The sequence below is a fragment of the Anthonomus grandis genome, chromosome 9 (genome assembly GCF_022605725.1).
Source record: "Anthonomus grandis grandis chromosome 9, icAntGran1.3, whole genome shotgun sequence".
Classification (NCBI taxonomy): domain Eukaryota; kingdom Metazoa; phylum Arthropoda; class Insecta; order Coleoptera; family Curculionidae; genus Anthonomus; species Anthonomus grandis.
The window spans coordinates 25,747,679-25,771,298 of record NC_065554.1 but is presented as its reverse complement, the minus strand read 5'-3'; the positions used below and the strand labels follow the sequence as shown (position 1 = coordinate 25,771,298).

The following is a 23,620-nucleotide window of genomic DNA, read 5'->3' as shown; positions in this document are numbered from 1 at the left end:
ATTCCATATCTAATATTAAAAAATGCATTGTATGGTTTAAGCCTGTACTAGGTACAAGGTCTTGGATGCAGTCAGATAATGCTCAAACGAGGAAGTATCAACTTCTTTCCTAAACTGTATCCTGAACCAATCATTGACATACCCAAATGTATGTCACTAAAGAGTCTAAAGTAATTTTTAATCAGTTCATATTTATTTCTAGGTAGTTGTGTATTTTCCCAAAAAAAACTCATGGTTTATTTCTTCAAAGCAATTGAAATGATTTCTGGTCTTTTCCAGGCAGTTGATTTTTTCGTATTTTTTTATAGGCAGCTTTTGATATGTTTCTGGATTAACATATCCAACGAGTTAAATTGAATTCTGAACTCATTTTTTATTTCGCTTTATTCAGCTGACATTAGTTCGTAGTGCTACCAAACATTCGTAGTCAGTATAGACATTAATCTCTAAATTTAAATCTTGACTTAGATTTTCTGGAATAAATAAGAAATGGCTTCAAATTTCTGGAAGAAGTGAGATAATTTACACTCTAACTTTGAAATAAAGAGACTAAATATAAGGAGACTGATCTGTTGCTAAATGTGCTTACAACGATAAATAGTTCCAGAAAGTTGGTCAGAATCAGAAACTCTAATTGACACAACCCACCTTTTAACAGTTAATTGTGTAGTTATTTGTGAAACAGTAATATTAATTACAAGGATAGAATACAGCCGTGTTCAGAGGTACACAATGACCAACAATGATTCAATTTTTCAAGAAGTGCAGAGATCAGTCTCCTTGATTTGAAATATGGATTAGGATGTCACATCTGTATCAAGTCGCATAATAAAAAAAAATTAAGAGTCTAATATTTAATATACAGCAAATGCCTTATGAGGTAACAGTTGCAATAATAGCTCTCTATAAACACATAGCTATGTAAGAACACACGTAGAGATAAGAAAGAAATAATGTTTTTCTAATACACTGGAAACAATTTCCCTTATTCAATCTACAATTTTATTTTCCTCTTATATCCATTTCTAAGAACTACCATAGTAACCCCACAACTTTAAAATACTGTTTTAATAAAATGCTCATTTTATCAAGCAACATTGACGTATGACAGATATGTTCTTAGAATATCAACTCCAAGGCTCCTCCTTAATGTTTAAGATATTAAACCAACCGTTTACATTCTAAGAACCTTTTAAGAATATTATCAACAAACTCCATAAGATTACATAATAACTTCATAACCCTCTTAAGTACTTAAAAGATAGACATAGTTCAGCTCAACTCGTACTACTTTTCTTCAAATTCAACGCGAGTTTGTATCCGAGCTCTGGTCGCCTGTCAAGACCTTTGACCATGTCGGCCACTTGACATGACGACACTACGACCCCATAGTTCTCGACGACGTTGTCTTTTGTCCTTTCAATGTCAGACACGTCAACTCCTCGGCAACAGTCATCGACGAGGATGGTTCTGAAGCCACTTTGGATGGCATCTAAAGCTGTGGCACCTGAAAGAAGGAATTCGTCTTTGTTTTCCTTCGAATTTTGCAAAGGAATGCTAAATTTCTCTTACCTACGCAGACGTCATAAGCGATTCCGCAAACGTACACGTCAGTGATGTTTCGCCTCTTTAGTTGAGATTCCATTTTGGTGTCGGTTAGTTTGGAGTTGTCCCAGAAGGCTGAATAAGAGTCGATTTCTGGATTGGTGCCTTTGTAGATCTTTTGAGCATCTTTGACCACCTAGGAGAATTAATTTTTAGTAAAAGTATTAATTTCTGCAGTGCACAGAATCAGTACACTCTTTAAGAAACTTTATGAAGTAAAAATCAGTTCCAGATTCAACAAAGACCTAGAATATCTAAAGGCAACTCAAGGAAGTAGATCCTCAACCCTAAGTTCCCTCAAATCTGTAGACTATGACTCACTAACTCCAAATTACTCCATACTTACCTTCAAATCCTTATAAAGTTCACTTCCCCAGGTGTTTTGCACACAGTGCCTAGGCCATAACCTTTGGCTCATAGGTCGTTCCCCATCAAATATCACCGTATCAAATACTTTAGCCTCTTCTGCTTTGATTGGACTAGACTCGTGAACCTTACGTAAGCTAAAATAATATCTTCCAAAATCTGTTTAAGAGATTCTTGTGAGTACCTACTGAATATTATCGATGAACGAGACATGATCCTCGGGATGCCAGTCGTACGAGTAGAAAACAGCATCGAAATCTACAGTTTCCAGCAGGTCGTTTATTGGTCCGATCACGTCCTCGCCGTTTTGTTTTGCCGAACAGTTTCTTATGTCCAAGGTGCCGCAAATGAAGTCGTTTTGTACGTCTATAATTAGGAGAGCCGACATCGGTTTGACAATCTGGAAAAATTGGAAAGTTTTATGGATGATATGGAATTTAATGGGATCAACTTACTGTTTTTATCCACTTATGCCAGCAAAAAGAGAACTCTTCTCTGTCTATTTGTCCATCGCTATTCTTGTCAAATATGTCGAAGGTGTTTTGTGAAATTGTTTCCTCTACTTCGTAAGAGTTGCCAGAGGAATCTCTGAAGAGGGCTTTGGTGAGCTCTTTGAATTCTGGATAGTCCAGTTGGCCATCACTAAAATAGTGGATTTCGTAATTGTTTTAAAGATTTAATAGTCATGAGAGGAACTACTAATACGTTTTCAGAAACAGAGCTCTCCATATATTACTGTCAGTTTTCTTAAGTACAATTATTTCAATTCACCATATTTTCTCAATTTTTACATGAAAAATTGATCCTTCATGTGGGTTGATAGAGGGAAACTGAATAAAAGACTTGCTCTTTAATGGCCTCGCCATTTTTATGAATCGTAAAATGTTTAAAAATAAATTTTATGGCCATAAGCTTCATCGTTAACAGTGGGGCCCATTACATTACCAACCATGTCGCTCATTAATAAAAATTATTTTCCTGGCCTGGCACAGGGTAACACTAAAAATCCTGACCCATATATCGCGTGTCTCAATCAATGAAACTGAAGAAAATTCACCCAACTGGGTGAAACATTTGACGCTTTCAAGGGGTCGAAGTTTTGTTGGAATCGCGTGAGTTTTAAGTATGTGACGTCGTCGATGTAATTATTGGAGGAAGGGCATTTCGTGTTTTTTTATAAAAGGTGAGGTTTTGCACGTTAGTGTAAGAGAGACAACGAGAAGGGAAAACCAGGACTCTCCTTAGACATGGCACTTAGACAATGGCATTAGACCCAAAGCATCTCCCACCAATTAGAAGCAGTTTTTGGATTCATCATGTTAATCAATATTCTTATACAGTCATTTATACGTGCGTGAACTTGGAGCACTTAAGAATTCTAGCAAAAGAGCATCCTTAGATGTGATTTCTTCATCGAAGTTTGATACTCTAGCACTAGGAAACAATAATAATACTGATACTAATTCAACAGTAACATATGAATACTAATCTAAAATTTTCCTGATTCCTCCAAATGCCAGTTAAATTCAGCTCTTTTTAAAGGAATTAGATTGTCCTTTAATTATGACTTATAACCTTTGGTCTGATGATAAAGGTTAGTTTCCAAGAATCCAGGGCTTACGTGATAATTCTTCCAACCTTGGAAGAGGAATAGCCATTTTTATAGGGACACTTATCTATTGGGAAACCTTTGATAGCCACAACGACTTTACTTTGAAAAACATATTAATGATTCTTGGTATCAGCCAAAGAGATAATTCGGAGTAGCCATCATTCAGCTCCAATTTATTTAACTACATACAACTCTTCTGTGACGATTGAATTACCTTGATCACATGTTGATATCTCTAAGCGCTACTCTTCTAATACAGGCTGTCTTCTTCTCAGCTTATTAACTTCTTCATACTGCTTTTTATTATTATTGTCTCAAATTTTAGTACCAAAGTCTTAGTGTTATAAGCCTCTGCACAAAAGTCCAAACAACAAGACTTGTCAAGGCTATAACATTCAAGTGCAATTCAACTGAGGGATTCTTTCAGATTCATCTGGTAGTATACTCTTATAAGAACCAATCTCAAGGAATTGAAGAACAAACAGAATAGGAAAAGAGATTTTTTTTAGAATTTAAGGTCTTCTTAGATAAATCAGTTCTTGGTATTAGACTCAAAGTATCTGCTTCCTTATGCAGTTGTCATCATGCTTAAACCTAATGCATTTAAAGACTCAAGTAGAGGATCATGTTTAAACATGGTTTTTTCATCGGAGTTTGATGCCCTACCTCTAGGATCCAATAATGTGCCTAATAGTTATTCAATGTTAACAGGCATATGAAGACTGATCGCCCAAGTTTTGGAATGATTCTTCTAATACCTCCAAATATCAATTAAACATTGATGGTCACAAGGTTCTTTCTTTGACATACTTGTTGATTATTCTTGGGATCAATATAACAAAACTAAGCTCAAATATTTTGATTAATTTAGGCTGGACCAATCTGGTTTTTGTAGAACTTAATTTAATTGAATACTCTCAATTTATACATGAACGTTTTAACTCATTCCAGCAGACAGACGTAATTTACATAGATTTTGGCAAGGCATTTAACAATATTGTGTCTACGGTGATATTCTCAACTGCCTTGAGTTTTATCTGTTTAACAGATCTATGTTTGTTGCCTTACTCGGCTTTTGTTCTGAAAGATTATCATCATTTTCTGGAGTTTCTTATCTTGATTCTTTACTCTTCCTAATTTGCATCACTAATATCAAAGTACTATTTGAATCTTGCTCCTTCTTTTGCTATGCTGATCTAAAATTATTTTTCCGAATAGGCTTTGTGCTTGATTGTGAAAGTCTGCAATCAAATGTTGACTCGCTAATCCAGTTTTGTGATGAGAATCAACTATATTTAAACTTTGACAAATGTTCTGTACTCTCCCATAAATCTGAAATTATGTAATTTAATTATAACCTTGGTGGTAGTGTCTTGAAAAGGGTATAAGGAAGTTGGATGTTTTACTTGGCTTCAAAATGTCCCTTAAGTTGCATATTGATAAACTAGTTACCGATGGTAATAAATTGCTGGGGTTTATTAAGAGACAATATGCTCATTATCATAAGACCAAGAAAACTCTCTATTATTCATAATATGTATTTAGTAGACTCCACTTTGTCTCAGTCATATGGATTTCTAGATACAAGAATAATATCGACAGACTTGAAAAGATACAGAACCAGTTTTTGAGATTGATTTGTAACAGGACTTTCTCATTGAGAATTATAATTACCATAATGCTCGTTCACATTTTAACATCTTAGAATTGGCAAATATTTCGGATTCTAACTTTCAAAGTCTACTTAGTAAGATTTTTTTAATGTACCTGTTTGCCAACTTAGAAACCATGATTTAATCAGAAAGTATATATGTGGACAGAAGAATTGGTAACTCTGGACCGTTATTTAGCTCTCATTTACAGGAGCACAGGCTTATATTGGGATTCCTTTTCTGAGTCTTACTATTCTACCAACACCTTACTTCTTCTCACCACTTGATAATTGTTTGAGAGCAGTCCTTTAACCATAGCCACTTAACTTTTTCATATAGCTTCTCATAAATCTTAAGAGAGGTTGATGTTAGAGCCATCCATGACCACAAAAATCGAGACAACAAGATTTGTCAAGGCGGTAACATTCAAATTGAGAGATTCTTCCATGATTTAATCAGAAAGTCTATATGTGGACAGAAGAATTGGTAACTCTGGACGATTATTTAGTTCACATTTACAGGAGCACAGGCTTATATTGGGATTCCTTTTCTGAGCCTTACTATTCTACTAACGCCTTACTTCTTCTCGCCACTTAACTTTTTCCGAATTCCCCTGAATACGATCCATTGGTACCAAAGTCTCATAAATCTTAAGAAAGGTTGATATTAAAGGCATCCATGACCAAAAAATCGAGACAACAAGAGTTGTCAAGGCGGTAACATTCAAATGCATTGAAAGATTCTTCCAGGTCCATCTGGTGGTATACTCTCATAAGAATCAGCATCAATCATCATCATCATCAAGGAACTGGAGGAGAAAGAGAACCCAAAACTAGGCACTTACAAGAGGAATATCCTTAAACGTGATTGTGTCACTGGAGTTTCCAGCCCTACACTCTCACACCCTTTCCTCTCTCTCAGATGGTAAAATTTACTTTACATTTACCATTTACTACTTTACATTTACTACTACAACTGCTTGATGGAAATTTAAACGAAATTAAGTTTCATATTTGCAATATCTACTGAATTACCTGGAAGAAATTAAAATTTTCTTCCAGGCAGTTGAGTTGAACGATACTACTCTTTTTACTCCAGATAGCGTAACTATTAATAGAATCAAATGTTGAATTAAGGATTTTCAAAAGTTGCCTGTAATTCTTATTTTTCTCAGCAAGTTGGTGCTCCTGAAATGTTCACATAATAGAGTGGACAGAAGAATTGGTAACTCTGGACCACCATTTAGCTATTATTTCAAGAACAATAGCCTTTACAGAAGCAGAGGCTTGTAGTGAAATTCCTCCTCTGATTCTTACTTTCCTAGTAAAGCCTTACTTCATCTCACCACTTGCTATTTATTTGAGAGTAGTCATTTGGTGGTATACTGTCATAAGAATCAGCCTTAATGAACTGTATGATCCCTCCAATGGGACCTATTGATAACAAACCCATTTATCCTTCGTTGGCACACGTTCCAGAATTCTTGCCACTGCCATTAAATTTGACCTATAACGAACGTTCCTAAAATCGCAATTAAATTTTTACCCGCATTATTTTCTGGATGCATCATCATATCAACCCCTCGCGTACTTGCCAAATTTCCTTTAGGCATGAAATCGGAAAATCTCGCCGCTTGTTCCGTGACGACGTGGCGACGGGAATTGCATCCAGCGGTGACGTCACGGGATCGATCGGTTGATGAAAGTTTTCTCGGGAAGTTTTGGGTTGGTATTTTTTTTTTCATTCATTGTAGTTATTTTCGGTTTGTTTATGTTGATATAGTGGCAGTTGTATTTAGAGTCTTGGAGTAATCTCATGGTCAAACTGGGGTTTCTTGAGGTAAATTTAAAAACTGAAAATTTAGGAGTGTGCCTCCTGAAATCATCCAGAAAGTGACATTTTGCAATTGTCGGGAATTTTTTGCTCAAACTCATAATTGGATGTTCTCGTGGTTTATGAGGTGAAAACTTGAAAATGAAAAATCCCAAACTTTGGAAGTCTATTGTTAAACTCAGTTGAACCTTTTTAATTCCAATGATTATTTCATATTTTTGGACTTTTTGATCAAAAACTGTAACACCTGCGAATCATCTCAAATCCAATCATTATCTACATCTATAGAATCTCGAATAACAAACCGGTATGCAAATACCTAGTAATCAAATATTAGTCATACAACGCTAAATATACCGCGATTCTTCAAGGATACGTTATAGATTCGCACTCGACCGGCGTATTAACCCGACCTAACCTAACTTAATTACGTCTCAAAAAAAAAAACGTGACTTACCAGTTTCTGTCGAATGCCGCTAAACATGCGTCCATATCCTGGTGAAAGTCGAATACACCCGAGGAGGATTCGATCGATTTTCGACTACACATTACGAACTCACTTCCTAAAATGGCATAAGGTGGAGTGCACAGTGTCGGATTGCCTGTTTTTTTATTATGCTCTTGGCGTTGCGAGGGGCAACGATGGTTAGTTGTGCATGTGGTGCCCTCCTGTGGGTGTTTTCGAAATAGAATCTACTGACTGAGACAGCAGAGATTGAGAGAGAAAGAGCTGAAGATCGAAAAACGAGTTTGAGAGATTAAAGGGGTTTAATTATTCTTGTAACAACTGATGATAATGAAAAACTTACAGTCTTCCTTTACTGGTTTACTCTAAATATACATAGTTCTGTATTGAACTTAGCTCAAGGCTCTCAACATGTTTCGGACCCAGCAGTGTCCATCATCAGGAGGACACTAAAAGGAATTGATCAAAAGGTTCTTAAAATTAGTACAATTCGCACTTAGCAAGTCTTAGGCTCTTGAAAGAGTACAAATTAAATTTATTAGTTTTTGTCTCTATAAACTTCTTTTAGGAATCATGGAAGATCACATATGTGATGATGCTCTGAATGTATTGCACATGAAAACTTTACATCATAATTATGCACCTCACCTTTTAAAAGAATTTTAAGACTGATTAATATAGGAAATGTGAGGATTCCTTTGAGTCACTTTACAAATATTATTAGAGAACTAAGGATAGGTCTCGTTGATGTAAGATTGTTCAATGATTATGAAAGCGTTGTTGGTTGTTGTAAATTTTAATTTTTTTTATATATATATATATTTCTTGTAATGGGGTTGATCCCGTATAAGAGATAAATAAATAAATAAACGCAGGTTATTCCAGGTCAAAAAAAAATATAAAATTACTTTTACTGCCTATAAAAACATATTTACAACTTTTTTTTTATAATTTATTTCCACTGTTCATTTGAGGTTAGATAATAAATATTACATATAATAAATAAGAATAAAAATGTATATTAATTAATAATTAAATAAATTCTGGGGTTCAAAAAATTATTAGAAGAAAAAAATTCTAGGCCAGTAAGAATTTTTGAAAGTAATAATTATTAAATTTTATTTCCAATGCTGTTCATCAGAAATAACACCAAAAATCAGTTTTTATTATTCAGAAAAAATATAAATGAGAAATATTTATTTTCCAGGCAATAAAGAAATATGGAAATTACTTTATCTATGTGGAAAATGTTTTTTTGCAGTTTATGAAATGTTTTGTAATTTATTTCCACTGTTTATTTTAGGTTCGAATAATCAAATAAAGAACATTTAATTGATTAAAAAAAAAAACAAAATTTAAATGCCTAAAAACTATTTTATAGCATCAAAAAATTAAAAAATCATTAAGCCGCCTGTAAAAGAAAAAATAATTTTTAACAAGCAATTTTGTTACAAACCCCTAGTTTCTTTCACGATAAACGGTTCATATTTTAAATACAAAGATCAGACAACTTATTAGCAGTATTTTCTTAAGCAACCACTAGTTTCTTACTCATACTCTGAATAATCTTCTATGATTGACGATCCACTAGTACCTTTTTTACAAACCCCTAGTTTGTTTTTATCCATACCCTTTCACTTAGAAGTACAACATCCTCTTAGTTATGTATCCAAAGGAACCACTAATTACTTATACTTAAGAATGTTGATAATCCACTTGTAATTTTTCTACAAACCCCTATTTATACCTCTTTATATTCACGTACAGCGTTCAAGACTTATGAACTGCTACATGTTTTACTACGCGCTCCTATTTTTTCCTCCAAAGCGTTTTATTTTTTAAGATACAATAGTTATTTAATTACGTACTCCTACTTATAAATTTTTGACTCATTGCATCCGACAAAGTACAACGAAACCCTATATACAGGGTGTAACATAAGTGATTTTCGACGCCATTGTATTAAAATTTAAACGTCAAAAATAGCATCTTTTTAATTTTTGTTTTCGGTCAAGTATGCGTTTTGCAAAAAAAATTATTTACGGTTTTTTCTTAGTTGTTAAATAATAAACATGCTGGTAATTTGTCAGTTAATTTTAAAGCATTTTATTTTTTTTATGGAGGGCCGAGACGTGCTAAGATATGATTTTTAATTATTTATTTCTAAACGAAACAAAAAATTCTATGTTATACGCAAAAAATTTAAGAGACAAAAAAATTTCATTTTTAGATGCTTTATTTAAAAAAAATATCATACTTACAAAAAATGTACCGGACGATATTTTTTTTACAAAAAAATCATCCGACTTAGCCCGTGGGCACGCCCCTGAAATTTCTAGGCCAGATGTGAGAATTTCAAAAGGTACCTTATAAAGTGACTAACAAAATGTAAAGATTTCAACAAATTCGGTAAACGCGTTTATGAGATATTAATAAAAAATCGATTTAAAAAAAATAGTTTAACACCCTGTATCTCGAAAACGAAGCGTTTCCGGACATATGTTTATATGAACTTTTTTACTTAAAAAATGACAAGGAATCACCCCTTAAAATTAAAGTCATCACTTATGTTACACCTTGTATTTTATTACAAAGCTCTACATTTCCTAACGTATTTCTACATTTATAATAGAGTCGAAACGTCTGCAATATTACTTAAGTTTAAAACTTTTTGAACAGTTTTATTTGACCTCATATCCAATTAACTTAACAACAGTTAAAAAGAAATATTTTTTTTAGAAAAAAAAATCTGAAGAAATAATGATAGATTACGAAACCGTTACATAAACTAAGAACTTAACTTTGACTGCCAGAAATACAATAAAAAAATAAGTGAACCGCCTGGAATTATTAAATATAGTATATTTTTTCGCCCTGTTTTTTACTTATTTTTTACAGTTTTTTTATTAAAATTCAAATATTTTTAATTATAAAATGCATTTTTTCCATCAATGTGTTTAAGCCGTTGGAGTATTTATTTTTTAACGTTTGGCTCCAGTTTATCAGAAGAATACTAAAAATTAATTTTTAATAACCAGAAAAAATAAATATTTTAAATCGTTAAGACTAAAAGAATACAGAAAAAATACAGACAATAAGAAAAATTACATTAACAGTCTGAAAAAAAGAATTAGTTTTTCTTTTGACATTTTTCAATAATTTATTTGCTCTATTTACTAAGATATAAAAAATTTAAAAATAAGTAAAAAATTATAATTAATAAAAAGAATATATTTTTTTTTAATTTACCAGTCTGGATAAAAACGAAAATATTTATTTTTTCTAGTTTAATAAAAATCAATTTTTAATATAATTTTTTATAAAAATGAACAAAATTGACAAAGAAATTCAACATTTCAAATACATACACTTAAACAAAATTATTTTGTTAAAAACATGAAATAATAAATATTAATTAATGTATTCAAAGTAACTGACTTTTTTTAACTATTGCAGTACCTTTTTTGGTTATTACAGAAACAATTAAATTAATTACAGCATTGTCAATAAGAATCATGACACATTTTAGACACATGAGCTAATTTTTAAAAGGCAGAAAAATTTATTGTATTTTTTCAATCTTAGAATTTTTTAAATTAATTAGTGATAATTTTTAAAATTTTTGTTTGTTTTTTTAACTTGAATTCAGAAGGAAAAAATTACTTTTATTTTTATAACATTACTTTAACTGCAGTAATGTTCACATTTTTTTTAACAGGAAGTAATGCAAAATGTACTTATTTTTTTGGGTCATAGCAATCAATTTTCAGCATATTTCTAATGGGCTAAAACCAATTCTTAAGTATCTAAAAACACTAAAGGAAAAAATGAATTTTGTCTATTTATTTATTTTTTTCCAGGCCGTTGAAAATAATTTCCAATATTTTATTTATTTTTGTTTAATTATTTTTAATGCTAAAATATATATTAATTTGAGTTTTAAAATTTATTTAAGTTTTTTATTTTTCCAATAATTATTAAAACTATTTTTTTTAACAGTCTAACCTAAAAAAAAAATTTTCATATTACTGTATATTACAAGAATTTTTTTAAAAGTTTGTGAGGCTGAATTAAAAAGTTAATTTCAACTGCCTGAATGAAATAAACAAATATTTTCAACTTTTTAAATTAAATAAAATCCGCCTAGATTTACTAAATTATTGTCTTATTATACATATTAACTAAGAAATATTTATAATAAGACAATTTACATATTTATAAACTCCAACAGCAAAAATATGCTTCGTGGCTAAACAATTTTTTTGTACCTGTTTTTTCTTTATTAATTAAGGAATATTTTTTGTTTTTTAAAAGCAGGCTTTTATTTCTGACTTATTTGGAGTCTGTAAAGGCGCAACTAAAATTTTTTGTTTTTTTTTAAAGGACGTCTAAAGGCATGCCATAGAGTTTTAATATTAGCAACAGATCTAGTTTGCTGCAATTTTTCAATGAAATTCCAAATTGTTCTCTAAAACAGTTTAATGTTGGGCGCCAAAAATTCGTATTTTTTATAATAAGATTGGATAATTTTAATATGTTGCTTAGGAAAACATTGCTATGATAGTGGCACCTGAATTTAACTTTAATAAGTACGTGGATTCTTGATGTGTATCTACTACAAGGTTAAGATAAATTAAATCTGTATAAAAAAAAACAAATACTCTCTTAGAACAAAAAAAAAACGAATTTTTGGAAAATCTGTATATGATATATACATATTGTTTTTTCATCAATAATCTGAGCAATAATGTATTAGAATAAAAGTTTTCTTAGCAGACTCTCAAAATTGCATAAATTAAAGTATTTTCTGGAAAAAAATCAGTATATAATTTTATTATTAAAAAAAAGTTCCTTGCAAAATAAATAAAGGAGTTTATCTGTCCTATTTTCTGTCTGGTGCCAAAACTAAAAAAAAAACTTAAATTTACATTAACCTCAATAGTTTTAAAAAATGTTTTTCAGGCCAATAAAAAACAGTAAAAGCCCATTTTCATTATTATTTTAACTTATATTAATTCCTACAATCTAGATAACGTCTCAGAAAACTACTAAAACTAGTATTTCCTAAAAATGTCCCCAGAATACAGACTATAAGAATCTATACAATAAGATTTTTAACTAGAAAATCATGTTTACTCACCCAAAAACATTAAAGGGGTCAGGCCTTACATAAAACCACGCAAATAAACTTAATCAGTTCCGCCTTTAACAAACAAAACATTTATTGTTATCGAATTGGGACACATACGCACGAAATCGATAGGATATCTTTTCATTCTAAAATCGAGAGTTTATTATCATCGGGTTACGTCACTTTAGACGAAACCATCGATTTTACGGTGACCTTCCTCAATAACATATAGACGCGAGTATAGGAGAACAAAATGGGGATTTTCCTTATTTACATAGAAATCGTATTTGTCTTATGGTACATTTTTATAGATATTGAGATCGGTAGTCTAGTTTGGATGTAAAAGACCAAAATTGACCAAGAAGCATTTATCGTTAAGGTCTTTCAATTTGAATCAATTATTGATATAGAAAAATAGAGCCAGAACAATTCCTGTCTCAATAGAAACACTTTTGGACTAGAAAACATTTTTTATTTATATCTTTCCACCTTAACAATAAACCTAAATAACGAGCTTGTACCTTCCAACTGAATGCTACCTTCCGTGACAAAATGGCGGAACTGTTTTCAAAATGGCACCACCGAAAACTCTCACTTCCGTCTTAGTCCAGCTGACCAGTACTCCTTTACCACTCAACGGTGCCCCCCTTAAGTACCCACAGTCGTTGCTTAGTTCCACCAGAAGGAGCCCTAGTGGCTTATCTATATAGTACTGATCAGACTTTCCTAAGAAATTTCCTTCTTGAGGATATTTACGAACACCTTCCAGTGGAAGTGAAGGCACTAGCTTATGTTGAGCAAATAGTTCCAGACTCTCGTCCCATATTTGGCGTCTTATTTGTACTTTATTCGGTGGCCTCAGTAAAACCCTTCGAGTGGCTTCTCTTTTGAAAATGTTGTTGGGAGTGATGTGGATTTTGGACAAGTGGTTTTTCTTGGATGTTTTCGGAAATGCTGAGGCCAGGACCAGGTTGAATCCTGAGATATCTCCTTCGATACCGTCGTCGAGTCCTTTGTCGAAGTCGGTGTACTCTTGGCCTACCACGAGGTCACCCTTTGCAGGAATAATGGCGTTTCGTAGCTGGAAATTATTAGTTTTGAGTCTACAGGTTAACTTTTAAGGTTTGGTGTTCAAGTTCAGGTAACTAGAGCTTTAGAATCTATGATGTTCTAGAATGTACTTAGTTTCAAGCTCATGCACTAGTTCTGTTTTCAAATGTCTCTAATAATGAGGCAAAAGTTGCATTTAAAGCACCAATATCAATTAACTAAGCTAGTTGATTGCAAAAATAGTTACAGGTAATTCAAATCTGGTTTTTTCCGAATTTCCTGTTATCTTTCTATATGATATTTAAAAGAGATCTTATTATATGAGCAGCATAAGGATCAAGAACATTCTTAGAAGATATATTGATTTAATTAAAAGTTCTTTATACCTTTTGCGCATGCCCATTAGCAATCGCTTTCCCATTAAGATACAAACTCCATTGTGCCAAAAACGTGGACCAAGATTGACAAATATGATACCACTCGTTCTCCACTAAGTGAACTGGCACCGCAAACACTGGAACCTGTAAGATTTCCAGGTTTAAGTGAGTTCCCAAGGGACTTATCCAGGCTCTAATCAAACGTTCTTCTTCATGCTCTAAAAGACGTTTTGAAATTATGTCATTAAATGCTTATATAAAATGTACTCACTTGAATAGGAGAGTAAAGGATGGTTATGAGTCAAATTGTTGCTCCTAACCCATATACAAAAAGTGTATTCAGTGATGTCCGGTACATCCACCACGTATCTGAGAAACTAAAATAAAAATACCAGCAATTTATTTATTTTAAAGATGTATTGCATGAAATGCACCTGAGCACAATCTATATGGGCATCTTTAGTTTTATGCAATAATTCAGGAAATAAAAGCAGAATATTGTGATCGTATCGACTGAAAATGGATGTGGGTAATAGGGTCTTGGGTATACGAAGTAAGAAACGTATGGACTGAAGCTTATACGTAAAAATAAGTTGATTTTTTAAGGCATTTAAAGGGTCCTTTAAGAAATACTTACATTAATTCATTAAAATTCATCTCGTCATTTTTATTAGCTTGAATGGAATAAATTAAATTTGCTGCATTTGTCTGTGTTTATGCAATTGCATTGAAAAACCCTAATTTCAATATTAGTTTTTATGCTTTATTTTTTTTTAGGTGGAAAATAGATTTATTAAATATTTATTTTGTTCAAGGACTTTTATCCTCTATAATATAATAGTCCATGGACAACCAAGATTGCTAGACGTAAATAAGGGGTTCTTTTTTTTTTTTTTGAATTTTTAACCGCTGCATACACTTAATTGTGAATGAACTATGATACTTTATAATGACATGGTAAATAAAAAACTCTTTACCTGAATATAACCTTTCTGTGTAAGGGAAACTTTAGGAACCATCCCGTGCTCGTGCGTTTGTTGTTTCCCTAATACCGCTTGAAAAAAACTCGCCAGGATAAGAAATGCGTTTCCTTCGAATTTCATTTTCGTTTTTTTTTTCTTCCTATAAAATGTAGTAAACATGTTATGTAAAGAAATCAGCGTTAATCAGACAAGTTTTTTTCTCATCTTATCGAAGTCGTGTAATGGAAATTGCAAAAGTGTTTGCGGGTATTCATGCATTAACTACTTTTGTTGTAAAAATGGAGTGTTTTTTTTTTAAGTTTTTTGCAGAAATCTGTTGATGTAATTGGTATTACGAGTGTGTTGTTCTTGATTGATTTCCTGAAAAGTGGGTATGAAGAGTATTTTTTTTTTAGTTATTTAATTTGTTTAGCTTTCTTAATTTCCTTGAATGGGTACGAGTGTAATGAACTCGGCTGATATAAAAATACAAATATTTTATCAGAAATAAAAAATCGATTTTTTTTTGGAATATTCTTTTTCGAACACTTTTGGTGATAAACTAATTCTTAAATGTTTATTTTCTGCAAAAAAATTATAATTTTTTAAACTTATTGCAGTAAAAACATCGACTTTTTAGGCTGTTTTTTAAATTAGATTGTTTTTTTGGCCTTATTATTTTGCAAACTGATACAAGAAAATTGCAATAATTTATATATTTTGAATTATTTTTTAATATAATTTTCTGTTTAAATATTAACGTAAATTTTCAAGTGAAATTTCGGAATTTTCTATTTAGCGAGGTACAGCACATATCCTATGAAATTTCTTTCGGAATTATTGATTTTGATTGCGACCCAAGCAACATATCATAGGAGTAAATTGTTATGGTTAAATAAATATTTATTCAAAGATTTTTTGGTTTTGGTATATTTATCAACCGTATATGGTCAAGGTAAATTTATTAAACTGTAGAATATACGTATATCATATACTATTCCGTTTACAAAAGGGAGAAAATTTTGGCATTTAAAAAAAATTGACTAGGGATTTACATATCCAGTTTTTAAACTTGATTACTATACCTCAAATATTTGTTGAAATTTTTCTGAAAATTCGTTCATATTATCGAATCTAATAACGCTGTTTTTGTATTAAATATCTATTAATATACACATATATAATTATATCAAATTTAAATAAACAAACCATGTTATTATATTGGATATTAACGACCAAACCAGCTGTTATTCATACGTATTATTTTGGAAAACAATGATTCGGGGAAACAATTTTTTACTGGTATGTTGTGTGAGGTGGGTGGGGGGGTAAAGGTAAGGATAATGAAAAATGTTTTTTTTTGTAGAAATAAATTAACTGACAGAAAAATGCTTTTTAGGAAAATTATAGATTATAAAAAAATCCATAGTTTTTGTATCTATACTTTTCTTATATAAGTTAGTGGATTTAATGGCACCAACATTATCCTTGGGGATTTTAATTTTGATTTATTAAAAAACAGTTTTTATAGTAACAAATTATTAAGTATCATTTATACCAATGGGTTTAGTCAAATAATTAAGACTCCAACTAGAATAGTCCAAAGAAGTCAGATCGATTATTTAATTTCAAATGACAAATCTCTTTCGCATAAAGTCCATCAAACTCCTAAAATTAGTGACCATTCTATTATATCAATTTCTATGGATCAATCGAAGGAACAGCCAATGGATCTAGTAAGTTATATTAAGTCTTTTAAGACCTATAAATGCCATAAACTTCAGGAAGAACTGCTTACATGCAATTGGAATAGAAATAGTTCAGATGTTGTCTTACTAGCTAATACTTTTGTCAGAGATATTAGAACAATTCTTGACAGTATGTGCCCAAGGATTAAAATTGTGCAAAAACAGAAATATGCCGATAAAAAATGGATAACTCAAAATACAAGGGAGCAAATGCAGGAAAGGGATCGATTATATAAAAGGGCTGCCATAGAAAACAACGACAACGTTTGTAATGCATATAAAGCTATAAGAAATAACATAGTAAGCAAGATAAGAGTAGAAAAGGATAGATTTTTTGCGAATACCATAGATCTAAATAAAAATAATCAAAAAGAACTCTGGAAAAATCTGAAGACGCTTTTGTCAGGAAAAAACCAAAACATGCCTAATGAAATAAAGTTTGAAAATTAAATCATTATACAGGAGGATGATATTGCACATAGATTTAATAATTATTTCGTGAATAGTATTGATCTTATTCTTGCAGATATTCCACCAGCAGCAAATGGCCAAACATATTTCATTGAACCACCTTCAGTCCAGAAAACCTTGACACAATTTAATAAAGTTTCGATGACTAAAATGAAGGAAATACTTAAAAATCTAAAAAACGTTGGTGGTGGGGAGAGTGGCATCTCTAAGCAGGTTCTTTGCGATGTTACTTATGTTGTGGGTGATCGTCTTTTGGATATTATCAATACATCCTTAAATACTGGGATTTTTCCGCAATCCTGGAAACTTTCTACTGTTGTTCCTGTTCCAAAAGTGCAAAACACTAAATTGTGTAATGAATTTCGGCCAATTAACACCGTACCTATTTATGAGAAGCTCCTTGAAGTATGTGTTAAGGAACAGCTACTCGAACATTGTAATATAAATAAAATAGTTGTGCCTAACCAATCGGGGTTCCGTGAGAATCATTCATGTGAGTCTGTCATTATTAATATAGTTAATAATTTTCTCAGGGCCCTTGACTCTGATAATCTAGTACTTGCTGTATTTTTGGATTTTAAGAGAGCGTTTGAAACCGTGAGTAGAGAAATGTTAATTAGGAAATTAGAACGGTTAGGCCTTAAACATAATGTATTGAAGTGGTTTCAGTCTTATCTTAGTGGTAGAGTTCAGCGAGTCATGTACAAAAATAGTTCATCTGAAATTATTAATGTAAAGCATGGTGTACCGCAGGGAACGGTCTTGGGCCCCTTGCTATTTTTATTGTATGTCAACGATATGCTGGAGGTAGTGCGGGGCTATGAGACTGATTCTAAATTGTAATCGTTACACGCCTGTTGTCTCTATGTTGGGTATCCTAGATATGTTGTCTGTACATCAAAGAATTTTGTATAACGTTTATTTGTTTATTTTTAAATTAAAACATCAGATGCTCCCCGATAATATTTGTAATAAATTAAGAGTTTTTGGAGATATACATAACTATAATACGAGATCGTATAGACTTCATACTAGTCGACAGATGTAACACAACCCAAATGCATAATTCAGTTCTATACAAAGGTTTAATCCTATTTAACAACTTGCCTGCTAACATCAAAAATTGTATTACTTTGAATCAATTCAGAGGGCTCTTGAGAAATTTTATTATGAAAAAGTAAAATTGTGTTTGTTATTTTATTATTTTATTTTAATTATGTAGTTTATTAAGTTTTACTATAGTATGCATTGTTTCCGCTCCAATCATCATCTTGATTGTTGGTTTATCTGTTGACTGGGTATTTTTGGGCCAACCGGGATACTGGTTACAGCTTCTTGGACTACCGAAGCATTTCTAAGTGTTACTATCTAAGTGTTAAGTCGTTTATTTTTTTTTCTCAAAAACAGTTCATTTTATCGATAATGAACAAGAGTACCTTTTTTTTAGCCTAGGGTTCAAGGTATCCAAATTTATTTTTTTTAGACTTTAACATACAGGGTGTTAAAAATATACGCATTAAAGTGTACAACCTAGTCCACCCCTGGTAAAGTAAACAAGGTAAATGTATTTTAAGGATGTCATTTTAAGAGGTCCCTAATAGTGTTCATCACCTAAAATTTTTATTAAATTCTACCGGGCAGTTTAAAAGTAATTTATTAGCGTCCTTTAGGAGGCTGTATCTTCGTAAAGAAGGCCTGTAGGAATTTTTTTTATAGGAACATTCGGTATTATTTTTCCATGTTCTACCTGGATCCGAGAGATTTCCCACATGAACCGGGACACCCTGTATATCATATATGATTATATTTACAAAAAGAAGGAAATTTTGGCATTTTAAAAACTTGACACGGGATATACATATCTAGTTTATAAACTCGATTACTACACCTCAAATATTTAATTAAATGACATGCTGTGTAACATACGATATAGATTTAAAATATTTAATATTTAAAAAATATGTTTTTCTAAAAAAACGTCAATTCCTTGATTTTCTCTGTCGCAAAATCCATATAAATTTACCCTTGACTTAAGTTAGGGAAAAAAGAGAAATAACTAAGAACTTAAGATTAGTATGTCCCGAAGACAAAAATACATATCAGAACTTTACAAATAATTAAAATTTGCTTGTAAGGACTATTTTAAGACAAAATAATCTAAACGCACCTACTTACTGTGGCAGGTCAATTTATCACTTTCTATACTAGTTTTGGAAAAACATGCACTTTGGTAGTTCTAAAACAGGCCCATATTTGTATTAATTTGTTGAATTAAATTGAGTTTAAACGAAAAACTACGGGGTTATAAAAAACGGAAGAACCGCAATTTTAAGTGCAATAAATAACTGATACTAACCCTTTTAGCTAAAACACTAATTAAAATATATAAAAAAAGATCCACCACATTCCACCAATCAAAAAACCGTCTTTTCTATTCATAAACCGAAGCACTTTCGCCCATTTCACACATGCAAAACGATCGCGTCAAACTTTGTCAACAAACGACCGTGTTCATAACACAAATTATCTATTTAACTTTTTCGCTAATCGGTGAAAGACACACAAATATGTATACGTTAATAAGCCGTTAATAAATAGGATTTAAAGGTTTTCCACTTCCGACAGCGACTTAGTTCTTGGCGTGGACGCACCTTGGTATCTTTTACCGCTTTTCAGCGATTATCAGGGAATTTTGTGTTGGGTGAACGCCAGCCGCGCTCGAAGAACTTGACCATAACGAATATCAGAAAATTTTAAAGGTGGACGTACACCTGCTTGGTGACAATCATCAAGGAAATCTGAGAGTTATATCATTAGAAGTTCAGTAGATTTAGGTCAGTACATTTTGTAGACCATTGAAAGAAGTCTTGGGGATATATTTCTCGTTCGATCATCACCACATCCAGAAACGTAATAATTTGAGAGAGAACTATTGGGTTTTTTCTCAAATAAAGGATGCTACTATTACTTTTTATCTTTATTGAAAGATCATAGCTTATAATGCGCTGAACCAATTAACGTAATAAATGAAACAAACCTGTACTACAGAAAATACGACTATTTAGCAACAAAGCTAGGAAAATGGAACAGTTGGCAGGTGTAAACTATGGGATATCAACTGTCTTTATGTATACTTAACTTAACCTTATATACACTCACTTTTGCCTCTTAGCAGATAATTTCACTAACTTCTTGCTAACTAGGAACAATAGTGTTAATACTCTAATTACAATCGGTTAAGTACTTTAACCTATTGTTTCAGCATACGACCACTGAATGTATAACTAGAGACGTTTATTCTAAAAAAGAAAGTGTTTAACTGGGTTCAGAGTGTTAGGGCATTTAAGGATCTTCATTAGGTCACTTAGAGACTCCTTTTTGGGTTATTAGGGATTATGAACCTAAAATTGGTCATTAAGAGAGAGAAAAAGAGAAACCCGTCTTGAGTATTGAAGGTAATAGGGTCGCAGTAAGTAACTTCTCACTGTAACTGATACTATGACTAGACTTACACTTAAAGCAATTTAACTCAACTGTGTACTGCAACTTTTATACGAGTAATTGATCACAAAGAGTCTGAAGAGGTTTCTCTATTAAAGTTTAAAGAGTAAAGGAAATAGGTGTAATCATGAGCAACTTCTTATCTCGACCGCCCTTACGACTCTGCCTCAAGCTGACTCTGACAGCAACTGAGATAAACTTTGGACTCTGTCCCAGTTTGTGTACTTACTGATTTTAAAAGTGCTCATTAAGTGCATATTTCAAAGGTCGTCAATTTTTCTTTTAAGAGACCTACTTTTTATAAAAAACTTCAAATTTAGTCAAAGTGTTAAGTTCTAGATGTATGACCTCTGGCAACCTGCTAGGGATCGATGATCTCTTTAATAATTTTGAACATAAACCGAATACATCTTAATGGCAGAAAATGGTGTTATTAGATTATTTCCCAACAGTAATAAATGAGTAATTATCCATGAAAGTCACCTTTTATCTGAAGTATCAAGATTAAGATCAGGCGATCTTGCAGGCCAATGAATACCACTATACTTCTATTAAATTATTAAAAATTTTACACTTTCAGGGTCATAGCGAGTGCAGCCATTTGTACGTACTGTCTTTTCCAACTTATATTTTTTGTGCAGGCTTCATCCAGTTTGTTTGTCACTTATCAGATGATCCGATACTTATTACGTGTTTACCTGTATATTTGGATGTCTGATTATCTCTTCTAATGCGCAATTCATGACCCAAGTATTTGTAGGAGGTGACTTGTTCAATATTATGTCCATTCAATTTGTAATTGAAAGCAAATAAAAACAAAATATAAAACTTAATTTAATTCCTGATTTAATATAAAAATTTACACAATCATATAGAAATCGTAATAATATATTTTTTGAAATAAATGTGGTTCCATGATCATATATGGTTGTGCAGACTTTCCCAATGTACAGATGAACTGTAAATCTTTTATACAAGATTTTTTATACAAGTTTTTTAAGCGTCAGTTTTATTAGGGTCCTTTGTAAACAAATAAAAAACATGATTTTTGTGAGGTTTTATTAGGCCTTTGACCATAAAAACCAAGTTCTTGTCAAGTTTACTAAAATCCTAGAAACCAGAGATTCCTTACTTAAATTTTTCATAAAAAACCCAGAAATTAAAGACATTTCGTCAAACATGAGAGCACAGCAGCGGTCTAGGTCACTCATAGACTTCGTTTATAACTTAAGATAAGATCTTCAAGAATAGGCTTAATGTGTCCATATTCAAAGGGAATATTGGTAAGTAAGGATTAAAGAGTGCGAGGTAAAGGTAATTTGGAAAAATGTCAGATGAATGTAAAAATGAAGATTATGAAAGCTTTATCCTTACTAGACCACTAGAACCAGAAGAAGGACTCATTAAGGTTTTTATCGAGGAATCGAAACCTACCATTATACAGCAAGTTGAGAGTTGTTTGGTGAATTAGTACTTGTAAGATTTGCAACCATGATTTTAATCAAACCAACAGTTTTTTCAAGTTCATTTCAAGATTTTTGTTCTTGAAATGAACTAAAGATGTTCTCTCACAATTTAAGCAACACCAATGAATACATCTTAAGACACGCTTTGGGACTAGGTTAGAAATATAACTTTTTTTTTGCTTTAAGGGTCTTTCAATAGTTACGCTCTATTATTGGAGCAAATTTGACAATTGATGATATTTTTATTAGCTAGACCTCGCTCTAAGATTTTTATAAGGATGGATTCGACGAAAATTAAAAAAACCAATGTTTCTGTGACTGTCTGGATAATTACTAAAATGCAAACTAGTGCATCAAGGATATTTGCGAGAATATTCTAACCTAGATGAAGATAAGGACATGTAAATTGCCAATATTTTGAGCAGTGGATGTCTGAGAATTAAAATTGAATACTGTAACACTCCAAAATAGGATTGAATCTTTAAAATGCACCTCAACATTATTAAAAGACGCTTAGGTATGTCATCATTGAAAAAATTACATATCCTCTGCTCTGTGTAGTTGCACAATAATTGAATGTTTGCCAGCTTGTAAAATAATTTATCAATCCATGACACCGGAAAATTACAAAAATACTATAAAATTAGTTAAAAACTTAAAATTAGAAGAAAATCATGAGGTTGACTTGTTTTCCACCCTAAGGCAACATAAAAAAAGACAGTCGAGTCGTCAAATTCGACAGTTAAAATGTCATTATTGTCATATTTGACATACGTCAATAATTAGCCAATCAGGATCAGACGACTTTTGAAAAACTCAACTTTTACAAACACCTAACCTAGGAAAACCAAAACATGTGGTCCTTGACTTAAATGACTTAAGTAGGAATGAGTACAAAAATCGATTCTTAACTGATTATTAATATTTAATCTTAAATACATCTGATTGCTTATTTCAACAGATTTATAATAAATGAAATGTTGCCTTTTATTATATTATAATTAATCAGAGGCTTAAATAATTCATAAATTAATGAAAGCTGAAAAAGAGTGCAAAAAATTGATGTTTTAGTTATAAAGGCGTCAAAAGTGAAGGACTTAATCTCTCTATTTAATAATGTAATATTGACCATATGCGGAAGAGAGAAAAGTATCAAATAAAGTAAAAAGAAACTTAGATTGTATTAAGACAATGATAAGGGTGATACTAACATTTGAGAAAGATACAGGAAATGTAAGAAATTACAGAATGGTAGTATCGCCTGAACATTCACGGAGAAACTCGAACGCATCATTTACGTAAATTACAAACAAAATTACTTTCAGTAGTGAGTCTTGAGGAGCTATACATTTAAATACCCTATTCTCCAATAAAGTCCCA

At 31.7% G+C, this 23,620-nt stretch overlaps 3 protein-coding genes across 16 annotated transcripts in view; 1 reads left to right on the top strand and 2 right to left on the bottom strand.

Annotated features, from left to right (window-relative positions):
• The window catches only part of LOC126740724 (coiled-coil domain-containing protein AGAP005037), a 196,606-nt gene that overhangs the window by 130,452 nt on the left and 42,534 nt on the right, over positions 1-23,620 (top strand). The window lies entirely within an intron of this gene.
• On the bottom strand, positions 840-12,822 carry LOC126740730 (nicotinamidase-like). The gene is made up of 8 exons (XM_050446879.1): positions 12,675-12,822; positions 7,878-7,983; positions 7,526-7,798; positions 2,427-2,613; positions 2,160-2,371; positions 1,952-2,108; positions 1,573-1,741; positions 840-1,507 (listed from the first exon to the last, which is right to left on the bottom strand). Exons 3-8 carry the CDS (start codon positions 7,615-7,617, stop codon positions 1,278-1,280), a joined length of 1,047 nt encoding a protein of 348 aa, XP_050302836.1. The 5' UTR covers positions 7,618-7,798; positions 7,878-7,983; positions 12,675-12,822; the 3' UTR covers positions 840-1,277.
• On the bottom strand, positions 13,124-19,962 carry LOC126740731 (C-reactive protein 1.1-like). Its single transcript, XM_050446880.1, has 5 exons — positions 19,630-19,962; positions 15,070-15,214; positions 14,364-14,469; positions 14,102-14,310; positions 13,124-13,746 (listed from the first exon to the last, which is right to left on the bottom strand). Exons 2-5 carry the CDS (start codon positions 15,193-15,195, stop codon positions 13,201-13,203), a joined length of 987 nt encoding a protein of 328 aa, XP_050302837.1. The 5' UTR covers positions 15,196-15,214; positions 19,630-19,962; the 3' UTR covers positions 13,124-13,200.

Bases quoted from the DNA above. Each gene is read 5' to 3' on its own strand.
- LOC126740731 (XM_050446880.1), bottom strand. From the start codon at position 15,195: ATGAAATTCGAAGGAAACGCATTTCTTATCCTGGCGAGTTTTTTTCAA. The intron at 14,470-15,069 runs GTAAAGAGTTTT...TTTTTATTTTAG, and splicing joins CACAGAAAGGTTATATTCAG to TTTCTCAGATACGTGGTGGA. The intron at 13,747-14,101 runs GTATAAAGAACT...AATAATTTCCAG, and splicing joins CTAATGGGCATGCGCAAAAG to CTACGAAACGCCATTATTCC.
- LOC126740730 (XM_050446879.1), bottom strand. From the start codon at position 7,617: ATGTGTAGTCGAAAATCGATCGAATCCTCCTCGGGTGTATTCGACTTT. The intron at 2,372-2,426 runs GTAAGTTGATCC...CAATTTTTCCAG, and splicing joins GGCATAAGTGGATAAAAACA to ATTGTCAAACCGATGTCGGC. The intron at 1,508-1,572 runs GTAAGAGAAATT...TCCTTCTTTCAG, and splicing joins CGCTTATGACGTCTGCGTAG to GTGCCACAGCTTTAGATGCC.